The 12,085-nt window shown below is 39.1% G+C and overlaps 1 protein-coding gene across 1 annotated transcript in view; it reads right to left on the reverse strand.

Moving 5' to 3' along the window:
• xylt1 (xylosyltransferase I) overlaps positions 1 to 12,085 on the reverse strand; it is a 69,268-nt gene that overhangs the window by 9,942 nt on the left and 47,241 nt on the right. Inside the window, 4 exon segments of the mRNA XM_048202603.1 lie at positions 2,464 to 2,729; positions 4,996 to 5,172; positions 6,710 to 6,926; positions 7,062 to 7,142. Of these exon segments, the coding sequence (XP_048058560.1) occupies positions 2,464 to 2,729; positions 4,996 to 5,172; positions 6,710 to 6,926; positions 7,062 to 7,142 (741 nt within the window).

Raw genomic sequence — 12,085 nt, forward strand, 5'->3', positions numbered from 1 at the left:
TTTACGATCTTTTTTTGAAGCATCAGTTGCATAGCCGTCTACGGAGGGACAGAAATCTCTCAGATTTCATCAAAAAGATCTTGTCTTTGATTTAAATTCAAGTTTCTTAGGGCTTCGTTAATACCTAAAGCCCTTTCAAAAAATAAAATAAAAAATAAAAAACCTGAAAAAACTTCTAAGCAACAAAACCAATAATTTTGTATTCTGAGTCATGTTTATTTTTCTCTAGATGTGAGGTTGTAGAGAGGTGAGTGAAGTGCTGGGCTGTGAGACACTGAGACAGACAGACAGAAGGAGGAGCAGCAGGAGCTGATAGAGACGCAGGCGCTCATGTAGAGCGGATGGCTGCTCTTGCAGCGATCTCCACCCTGAGCTCTGTCGCCGTGCTCTCATCAGTATTCCAGCACAGGCTGGAGGTGCTCCATCCCAGCATCGCTTGCCTGACAAGCAGAACAGCAAATATTTACACCGGTGCGGCCACCCTCCCCCTTCCTCCTCCGTCCTCTGTCACTGCAGGAGGTGGGCAGCATGCAGGGACTAACAGAGCAGCTATTCAAGCGGCCCACCTCAGCCTCTCACCGCTGATATCTCAGAGGGCTGCAAAAAAAAAACCCCCCCCCAAAAAAAAAAAACAGAGCTCTCCCTCACTCGCGGACCCTGAGCGCCACCACCCAACCCCCACCGGCCAGCAACAACCTCCTCCTTGTGCCTGACGAGTCCCTCTGCAGGGTCCAAATACTGTGGCTCATTTGTCAGAATGCACCAGCGCTCCCCTTGCACAGAAACAGCAGCGACGCCAGGCATTACTGCACTGATAAACACATAAACACAGCATCCAGACTGACAAACTCCGTCCCTTATCCTCTCTTGGCTCTGTCCGTCCCTCTCTCTCTTCTCTATCTCAGTAATGACAGATGTTTGGACAGCTGAGGAACTTCAGATCTGCTGCAAGTGAGATCAAACAAAACTACGCTTCCCTCGGCAGACGGCACAAATGAGTGTGCACTTATTTAGCTGTCAGAATATCCGGAATGCCAATATACATACGGTTTCAAACAAAGCGTAATTAAAATGAAAAAACTCACACTAACAAAAACACAGACACACAAAAGTTAGGAACAATTCACTAGAAAATGATGAAATTCTGTCATCATAAACAACATAAACTAAGTTATTATATATTATAAGTCTAAGTTATTTAGAGCAGAGATTGGTGGGACACCACCTAGAGGGCTGAGCTAGAGTCGCAGAGTAAAGGGAAAAATCTGAATGTATGAAATATTTCACAATCCATTAACTTTTTATGAAGGTTCTAATGGAGAAATATTAATGGGTTTTAATGCAGTAAAACAGTGATCAACAACGATCAACTAATACATTTATTGTTAAAATAGAATTAACACAAATTCATAGTCAAAATGTATCAAAATGCAGTGAGCTGCAAATTTATTGAAAATGAAATATTATATGTAGGTCACACTTTAGGGTCCAATTCTCACTAATAACTAACTATTAACTACAACTTTTGCCTCAATAAACTCTTAATTACTGTTTATTAATAGTAAGGTAGTTGTTAAGTTTAGGTATTGGGTAGGATTAAGGGATGTAGAATAAGGTCATGCAGAATAAGGCATTAATATGTGCTTTATTAGTACTAATAAACAGTCAATATCCTAGTAATATGCACGCTAATAAGCAACTAGTTAATAGTGAGAATTGGACCCTAAACTATATTTAGGGTTACTTATATTTATTAAATATAAAATCAAACGTAGGCTGTGTACATGATATTTTGAATCCTCCACAGGTATTTTGCAGTATTAACATTATCGATTAACTGATATATAATTTTAAATGGCAACAATTAAATAAATTCTTGAATTGACTTTCCTTTTTCACATATTTTTCGTGATGACATCAAAGACTGTGCATCCAATCAGACTCTTTGTAATTCTGGTGCAAATCATATGTCACTTGTTAGAAGCCAACCGAATGAGATGCCCTCTTGAAATCCTTGAAAACCATGAATAATCCTACTGAAGTTAAAATAAATTACAACCCAAACCACATTAAAACCCTGTTCACTTGCAATGAGGATAAACGGTTTATGTAGACTATAATTTGTGAAATGAATTATTGGTTGCTGAGCACAAAACCTTCAACATTCAATATTGTTTGACAACCAGTTTTGGATGTGTTTGGTCATCTCATGATCTCCAAAGTAAAATGTGGGTCCAGAAGCATTTTTGGAAAACCCATTTACAAAAAGTCAATGGCATCCCCAAACTAAAGGTTAAAATGACTTTAATGTGGTTAAATCTCCTAAAAACAATGCATTCAGATTATAGCTGTTATTTACAGAACTAATTTTACAGGTAACAGGTAACTACAGGTAACTAATTTTGTGCTCTAATTAAAAAAACAAACAAACAAACACAAAAAACCAATGTACTGCATACTGACCTGCAGCTGTTGTCGTTGAGGTCACCCTGTAATGAGTTGGCAGTTCGCGCCAGACCCAATCGGGCGAAGGCATGATAGTAAGTGAGATGTGCGTCGGACAGGCTGTGAATACCATCCTCTTCATCAAAAACATTCTCCCAGTAGGCCTTGAGACCCGGCGTGCCCTGCGGCATACTCCCGAACAGAAAGACGTCCAGCTGGTTCACTATCTCTTGATTTACGCTGGCTTCAAACTTCCTTGCAAAGAATGTTGGCCTGGTGGTTTGCTGATGGGGACAAAGACAGAGAGAGAAAGAAAGAGAGCGTGAGTGTGAAGACAAAGAGACGCTGATAGACAAGACAGCCTGCCGAGACTTTGAGAAACAGGAAGAGAAAAAGAGATAGTGACAGAGCGAAGAGGCTGAGAACTGAAAAGCGTGGCACACCATCCAGTATGATGTGCAAGAAGGGGGAAAAAGCATCAGAATCACAGGCAGAAATTCTCCAGAGATAATTGACAGCAAAAAATAAAAATCAAAGTGGCGTATGTCTGGTATGAAACGGAGGTGTTGCTTATTATTCACATCCAACTTGGCTCCCCGCAGACTAACACGTGTAACATAAGACAGATAAGAAGAGGGACAACATCCAAAGATATCAAAAATATTCATGCTTGAAATAGTTTTCAGGTGACAGCAGACCCCTGTCAGATTGAAAAATCAAAACACAAACCTCGAAGGGAATGAAAATTCCCCAAATTTTAACATTCTGTCATCATTTACTCATCCTCATGTCATTTCAAACCTGTATGACTTTCTTTATTCCATGCAACACTAAAGTTTCTAAAAATTCAGATCAGTATCAGATCAGTATGAGTCATAATTGTGAACCAGATCAACTGATTCATTGGAAAGATCAGATTCAAAAGAATGATGCATAAACAGTTCATTCAGACTTGCATTTTTTTTTTTCGGAAAACAGAGAACACAACAATGCTTTAAAACATTTCCTTCTTGTGCTCTATGTTTTTTGATGAATTTTCATTTTTGGATCACTTTAAACAGAATTCATTGATTTGTTCTTTTTTAAACAGCCACAGAAGGCAAAAATGTGTGAGAAAAGAGAATGCGGAAAAAATATAATAAAATGATTTGAAGAGGCAAGTCCAGGAAGCTCTTTTATACGGTTTGGGCCTTTATAGGGTGAGGGGTGAGAAATGCTCGGATAAAAACTGAACTGCCATGACACATTTCAAGCCTCCCTTCTTCTCCCATTGTCCTTTTTCTTCAGAGCTGTCTGTGAGAAAGGAGGTATTGTCAAAGGATAATTACTCAACACTCACTATGGGTATGCCTTCAGTGATAATGACCCGCTAAACACTCACAGGCCCTTCCCCCAGCACAGGCCCGAATGAGTTAACTGCACTCTGTGAAAGACTCCATTATATAGAGAAGTTGTGGCTGTAAACATTTAGCAACGCTCGAAATACAGCAATGATTGTGCTCGGTTTTCAGCCCTCATTCAGAACAGGAAACACTACTTACAAAAATAAAACAGGGCCAAAATAACGTTAAAATAAAATGTTACTTAAATTAGAACATCAAGATTCACCATAATGGATGTTGACGTTCCAAAAAAAATTGGCTTCATCAGCTGGGCAGTCTAGAAATAAAAAAGTGGCAAAAGCTGCCTGATGTGGCACACGGTGTCATGATGTCATGGTTTGGCGCATGAGCGCACAGTAGGGAGTTTATGAGGAAACGGCCTGCCGAATAGACCACTGCATCGTTTAATGTGAAACCATACCGCAAGCAACACGACATGGAGAGAAACCCAAAAAAGGGAGAAAATGCAAAGTTGCAGTTCTTCGGCAGCAGAATGGAAAAAGTAAAACACAGCCAGCTATGTGAAAATCACCAGGATGGGAATGACAAGTTTAAAACTCATTTCAACTGGATATGCCTGTAGCTCCATTTACAGTAGAGAGAGTGAGTCACAGAGGTCGGGCACGACCACGATAGGATTGACTCTGTACTGGAGGCTAATGAGAGACTTCCAGACCAAAGGTAGGGGGGGAGAGAAGGGAATTGGCTGCTGCGGTCAAGCTCCACGGCCTCATTCCACAATACTAGACTCGCTACCAGAATCCTTTTGATGAGAGACCGCCTTGCAATTGATCCCTCATCGTCCTTTTCTGCCGGGCAGAGTTAATTACAGATCCCCTGTGTAGGCTTGAGTTAGCAAGGCTTTCCTTTAGTTGAGTCTCATTGGATTTCTAATCACGATTGAAATCGCTACTGACTGGAGAGCTTGTCTCACACTATTAGGTGTTTGTTTAAGGTAAATTAAAGGCCTATTGTGCTTATTCTGACTAAACAGGACGCGGCGTAGGTCTCCTTCAGGCGTGAGGTCAGCGCTGTCACTGAAAAGGCTTTTAAAAGAGTTTAACTAATGATCAGGTTCATTGAACCGTTCCTGTTAGCGCCGGCTGCACCGATACAGTCGGACAACGAGAGGACTGAGAGCCTCATTGGAAGGGTACGAGATGCTCACCTGGAAACGGGGCAGGTCGGAGGGCTTGAAATCATTTGGTGAGCAGCCGCACCAGTCGACGATGTGCTTGTACTGACACTTGCAGCCCAGCTTTCGATTCCAGTTAGTGATGCGAAGGTTGTTGTCCACCATGCTCTCGCAGTGCGGACTGTTCTCCAGAACTGTGTGGAAGAACGACTGCAAAGAGAAAATGAGAATCGGGGAGGAGGATGATAAATAGGAAGGGACGGTAGGAGGTGAAGAGAAAGAGAAGAAAATAGATGACTAAGAGGTTGAAACAGAATAATGACATCTGATAAAATGAAGATGGATGTCTAACAGAATAGCCCTGTCAGGAGGTCTAGTGTGTTAAATGTCTACATCAGTAAAAAAGGGCCAATTGCCTTCTCAAGCCACAATATCCAATATCTCAGCTGTGAATAACTAGACCTAGACAGAGCGAAGAATCCAATTTCGCCGCGGCACAGCAAAAAGCCCTTCATTAAAACTAACACATTGACAGTCATTTCAAATGAGCAAATACACAATGTAAATGAGCAAATAAAACTATGCAAATTCATTCCCGCTTTTTGGAAATTTACTCAATTTATCATCATAAACTTCAAACTTGGTGAATCAGTGAGAAAAATTAATGGAACGCCAATCTAGTGAATTAATGTAGCAGAATCGTTGTAATATTGTGCAATGAAAAAGTCATTTTCTTGATCATTATTAGTCGTGTTTTTTATTAAAAATATCTAAATGGCCTTAAAACAAAATACATTTAATTTACAAACAAAATTGTCTAAAATAAGAATTATACTATATAATACTATATTATGAATATATAACAATATTAAAATTTTATTTTTAAAGGGTTAGTTCACCCAAGAATGAAAATTCTGTCATTAGTTGTTCATACATTCCACACCCGTAAGACTTTCGTTCATCTTTTGAACACAAATGAAGATCTTTTTGATGGAATCTGAGAGCTTTCTGTCCCTCCATAGACATGCAACTGATGCTTCAAAAAGTTCATAAAGAGATCGTAAAACTAATCCACATGAATTGAGCGGTTTAGTCCAAATTTTCTGAAGAGACACCATCGCTTTGAAAGAACGAACCTCTTTGGTTCTCGCACGTCAGGCTTGAGCTTCCGTTTACCACAACTGATGTGTGAGTTGATGAGTGTTTACATGTGAATAAAAGCCTAAATTCAAACTGTTCATCATATAAAGCAATTGCGTCTCTTCAGAAAATTTGGACTAAACCACTCAATTCATATGGATTTAAGATCTCTTTATGAACTGTTTGAAGCATCAAAGTGTCAGTTGCGTAGATGTCTATGGAGGAACAGCAAGCTCTCAGATTTAATCAAAAAGATCTTCATTTGTGTTTCGATGATGATCGAAAGTCTTACGGGTTTGGAACGACACGAGGATGAGTAATTAATGACAGAATTTTCATTTTTGGGTGAACTATTCCTTTAAAATCACGTTTTTACCCCCTTTTTTCTTGTTTTAAACTTAAACCTCACTCATTTATTTATATTGTTTAAAACAAGGAAAAACAAGAATAACCGCAATCCAAAACAGATTATTCACAAATAAATGTGTTATTCAAGTAAATTAAGTAAATTTTCGTTGTTTTAAGAATGTTTAGATTTTTTTTTTTTTTTTTGAAAAACATTTTTTTCCTCTTTAACATGATTTTGTATTGTATTTTGGCATCTCACCTCCGCAGGTAGTAGCGTGTACGCATAGAAACGCTTCATGTTGGTCACAAGGTCGTCTTGAGAGTTGATGACGTACTCCACAAACATTCGGTTGAGCAGAAACCAGTCAGAGCCTCCATCTACGGATATGCCTTCTGGAATTTTCCTGTCTCCAAGCCGCCACATATGGGTGTCGCACTCAAAGAAAAGCCGGTCCAAACCTTGTTTTCTGATGAATCTGTTGGCAATTATCAACAATGCAAATTACAAATTTATTTTTATCGGTTATAAAAGGCACCCTTCTGTGCAACTGGCACGTGCTACAGTGTCTCAGCACCATAAGCCATCAGCACGATCGCATGTCAGCACTCACCGAGCGTTATCTCTCCCGTGAGACTTGATGAAATTCATATCTCTGTATTTGGACAGGAAGGCCACCAGCTGATCATTGGTCCTGAGGAGAGATCAAAAGTGTTGGAAGGGAAAACAGAAAACAAGTGAAAGAGAGAAAAAGTAACAGAGTTTGCTAATCAGGCTAATGAGCCACAGTGTTAATGAGCATGGAGCATGAGGGATTCTGGGCGAGTCCAAGCTCACATACAGAGCCAGATTCAAACCCAAATGCCAACTGCCCTGTTTCACCGCCTGTCGCAATGCATTGCCTGAATGTTTTTAGTCATTTTTCCCCATACACACTCCTCTCTCATGTTTGTTTTTTCACTGCAGGCTTCTGGTAGAGGGGAAATAACTTCACACTAAAGATAAAAAGAATAATAAAATCTTTATTTATCGTTACAATACCAGGGATGGTGGAAGTTGAAAAATGTCTTGCTCAAAAAAAAACATCGACTCATGGCTCACATTTTTGGGAATCAGACCAGCAATTTTTTGGTTACTAGCCTTGACTGTGAACAAGAATCAACAATACTATTATCAGCATGCAAATAAACACAAGAAAGAAAGCCAATCACAATACAGTATGCAAATTACTAGTTAGATAGTAATTGCGAACATTCTTACAATGAAAGTCAATGGGAGACTTTAATGTTAAAGGTGCCAAATCATATAAATTTTTTAAAATTCTTATAAACCTTATAATTCATATAAAAAATGTACTTTAAGTGAACAGATCTGAATTCATTGCAAAAATAAGTCAAGAAAATTGTCGTACTTTGGGTCCAAAAAAAGGCAACAAAAGTTTCTTCACAACCAAAGAGTAATAAATAGCTGAGGTGAATTTGTTGATGTTTGTATGTGAATTTTAGCTCCCTAGTAAACAGTCAGTCATCCTATCATCACTCGTCAACATGCCCATACAGCTGCACAAGTCAATCACATACAACTTTATCTCACACGGCTCGTTTCAATAGCTTAAGGCGCTATATCATCGACCGTTCATTATAAGACCACATTAAATATTTAACTGCTGTGGTAAAAAGATGAACATGCACAAATGCACTCTGACCTGCAGTGTCTCTCCTGTTTGAAAAAAAAAAAGATCAGCATGGGTAACCCAGTGTGGCATGTGAAATGAAACCCTGCTCCAGTGCTCACTGCATGTACAGCTGCCAGTCACTCCCTGCGCTGGCTAAACTCAGACCTCAGGTTATTAGAGTGCTGTATTCTGTAACAGAGCTACCAGTGAGATTTGAAATCACTGCAGTGCCGTCAAAACGGTGCAATAACAATGAGCATCAGTCCAAGTGGGAGAGAGCAGGAGAAAGAGAGAGACAGAGAGGATGTTTACGCTTTATTTTTGAGGCCTCTTCAAGGTATGCAAATTTTCTGTAGGCACGGAATACTTGGATGGCCTTCTACAATCGCACAATATGCCATCAGAGCAAACCGTAAGGAATACTGCATCCTATAATGCAATGCGCCCAATTACATCTTAATAGCGATGAATGAACTGGAAATGAATATCTTTTTTGAATCCTTTTTCAAATCAAACTGCCAAAAATTTGTATGTTTTTACACAAAGCAGTAACAAAAATTTAAAATATTTGTATTTATTTTCAATAACTGAATGCTGAATTAAACCCCTGAATTAACTCCTTTTAAGTTCACTCGGCGGACATATTTGCAACGCCTCCGGGCAGCTGTTTCGGACATCCAAGACCAAGTCCTATCTATTTGAATGGAGGAATCCTGAAATCTCAAAAACTGCTTGGTGAACTCACAATTAAAGGTGCCCTAGAATCAAAAATTGAATTTACCTTGGCATAGTTGAATAACAAGATTTCAGTACATGGAAATGACATACAGTGAGTCTCAAACTCCATTGCTTCCTCCTTCTTATATAAATCTCATTTGTTTAAAAGACCTCCGGAAAACAGGTTACGTAACAGTCGGGATCATTAATATGTACGCCCCCAATATTTGCATATGCCAGCCCATGTTCAAGGCATTAGACAAGGGCAGCCAGTATTAACGTCTGGATCTGTGCACAGGGGGCAGGGAGCGAGAGATTTAAAGGGGCCGCGCAGCCTGAATCAACGCATATTTAATGATGCCCCAAAATAGGGGCATCATTAAATATTAAATTTAATAAAAAAATTAATTAAAAAAAATCTATGGGGTATTTTGAGCTGAAACTTCAGACACATTCATGGGACACCTTAGACTTATACTACATCTTTTGAAAAGACGTTCTACAGCACCTTTAAATAACATATTTCAAATCAGCAACAAAATCTGACATGAACCATCCCATAAATGTTGTTTCTTATGCTAAAATAGCATTTAAAAGGTTATTTTTCAGGGTAGACGAGCCAATGCACATGAGCAGTCCTATGCGCGAGTCTCCGGTTTCTATGGGAACAGGAGCTTCTAACGAGTGCCAGTGACGCAATGACTTTATCAATCAGCGATTGGCTCTTTTACTTAGACGGTAGGACGTATTCCACCATATTGCGTGCATTGCCGTTTCTCCCATTCATAACTAACAGGAGTGAATAGTCTTTCTATATCTATAGTCTTTGATTAAACATGTAACATAGTGATGTCATGTGGCAACATCGTAGCATAGAACAAATTGAAATGCAAAATAGTATAATATGACCAATGACGTAAGAGTATCCAAATTAATGCAAGAAAGACCAATCACAATATAGTATGCAAATTACAGTTAGACAGGAATTGTGAACATTCTAAAAACGAAAGTCAATGAGAGACTTTAATGTTAAAAGTGCCATACCATCAAATTTTACTTATAAATTTGAATAAACCTTATAATTCATGTTAACGGTCATTTGTATTTACATCTGTATTCATTTTCAATAACTGAATTCTGAATTAAACATGCAACATAGTAAGGACATGTGGCAACAATGTAGCGTAGTACAGTTTGATAGTTTATTGCATGATGCATAATATTTATTGATATACTGTAGTAGCCTGTACACAGTTTATATGGTGCAGTATGGAGTAGGCAGCACACTAGTATTCCATTCTGAACATTGTCAGAGACATGCAGACTGTAATTGAAGGTTATGTTCAAAATAGCATACTAGGGCTGGGTGGTTTATCGAGTGTGTGCGATATATTTTATAAACGATACAGGATGAGACAATACCGTTTATATCGATATACAGTAGTTTGATATTACGAGTGCATTTTTTAAAAATCAAAATAGAAAAAAGTAGAAAATATATATAGGTGTATATTTTATATCGCCATTCAGCCAAAAAATACAGAGATATGATTTTTGGCTATATCTTCAGAACACAAATTAAGATATTTTTGATAAAATCCGATGGCTCAGTGAGACCTCTATTGCCAGCAAGATAATTAACACTTTCAGATGCTAAAGACATATTTAAAAACAGCATGTATCAAACTGCCAAAGTCACACCCACCAATGGTGAACCATTGAAATTTCGAAACAATTATGACGTAACAAAGCCTCGTTTACTGAAATCACGTGACTTTGGCAGTTTGAAAAGCTTCGAACCACTGGATCAAAACAAAAGATTCGTAAAGCTTCGAAGCCTCATGAAGCAGTGTTATGAAATCGCCCATCACTAGATATTGTTGAATAAAGTCGTTATTTTGTTTTTTTGGCACACAGAAAGTATTCTCGTCACTTTGTAACATTAGGGTTGAACCACTGTAGTCACATGAACTGTTTTAAATATGTTTTAGTATCTTTCTGGGCACTGAAAGTGTTAATTATCTTGCTGTCAATGGAGGCCTCACTGAGCCATCAAATTTGATCAAAAATATCTTAATTTGTGTTCTGAAGATGAACGAAGGTTTTACGGGTGTGGAACGACATGAGGGTGAGTAATTAATGACAGAATTTTCATTTTTGGTTGAACTAACCCTTTAATTTCAAGTGTGATGAATGAGGTAAAACAATTTTTAGTTTTGCTTTTTCTTGACTAATTATTTAATTGGACTGAAAAATGTTAATCATTTTTAAATAAAACTGGACTGAAAATCACTTTTTTCAAGATGAAGGATCCTACTGAGTTCATAATGGAATAATGCCAACAGTTTAACTTATTTTTTTTTAAATACAGTATACACAGCATAGTATTTAGTAAGCTAGTTATCTACTCCGAACTGTCTTCTGAGCTGCTCCATTCCAGAAGAGGGCGTCATGGAGCCCATGTTACCACATGGGAAGAGGAGAACAACAGAATCCAGACTCATTGTTTTCTCCTTTTCTCTCTTCATGAAAAGGCTATAAATACAGCTGCACAGACTAAAAAACAGGGCCGGAGAAAAAGAGCAAGATGGAGCGGATAAATGGAAGAAAAGAGCTTGGAGCTCCCAACAAAGACACTGTGTAACAGAGCCCTCCGCCCCTGGCGTCCAGCCTCGCCTATAGAGGAGAGAGCTTTTTGTCAGCCCCTTTCACAGGCATCCATGCAGAAGGATGGACATCAGGAGGGAATTAGAGGGGAAAATAAGCGGCTAAGTCACCAGACACAGGTACCGCACGTCCCTCGGCATAGCAGTCACGACATGTGGACAAAGCGTTCTGGGAAAGGGCTGTGCACAGGTCTTTAGGAAGGCCAACACTGAAGATGTCCCCCCAGGACCTCTAACACGCGTTGTCATTCGCAATTAGTCGGTAATGGGAGCAACCGCGATGAAGCAGAGTGAAGTCTGCAGTGTCAGCAAACACACTGTGGCTCTAAACTGGAAGTCAGGCATGCATTCAAACATTGTCTGTGGCTTTGTCTCTGTCTCCCTCTGTCTCACCTCACTTCCTGTCTCGGACTCGCTTTCTCTGTCAAAGCCATTGGTGGCAAGGAAAAAAAACATTGAATGTCTGGATGATAACTCTTCATGTCTCTCTGGCCAAATTGAGATGAGGTCTAATGGATCTGTCAGTCTGTGCTCACTCCTGTCCAATCAGAGGAGATCTTTAACCTACAGCAATAGAGT

The sequence above is a fragment of the Megalobrama amblycephala genome, linkage group LG1, assembly GCF_018812025.1.
Source record: "Megalobrama amblycephala isolate DHTTF-2021 linkage group LG1, ASM1881202v1, whole genome shotgun sequence".
NCBI classification, from domain to species: Eukaryota; Metazoa; Chordata; class Actinopteri; order Cypriniformes; family Xenocyprididae; genus Megalobrama; species Megalobrama amblycephala.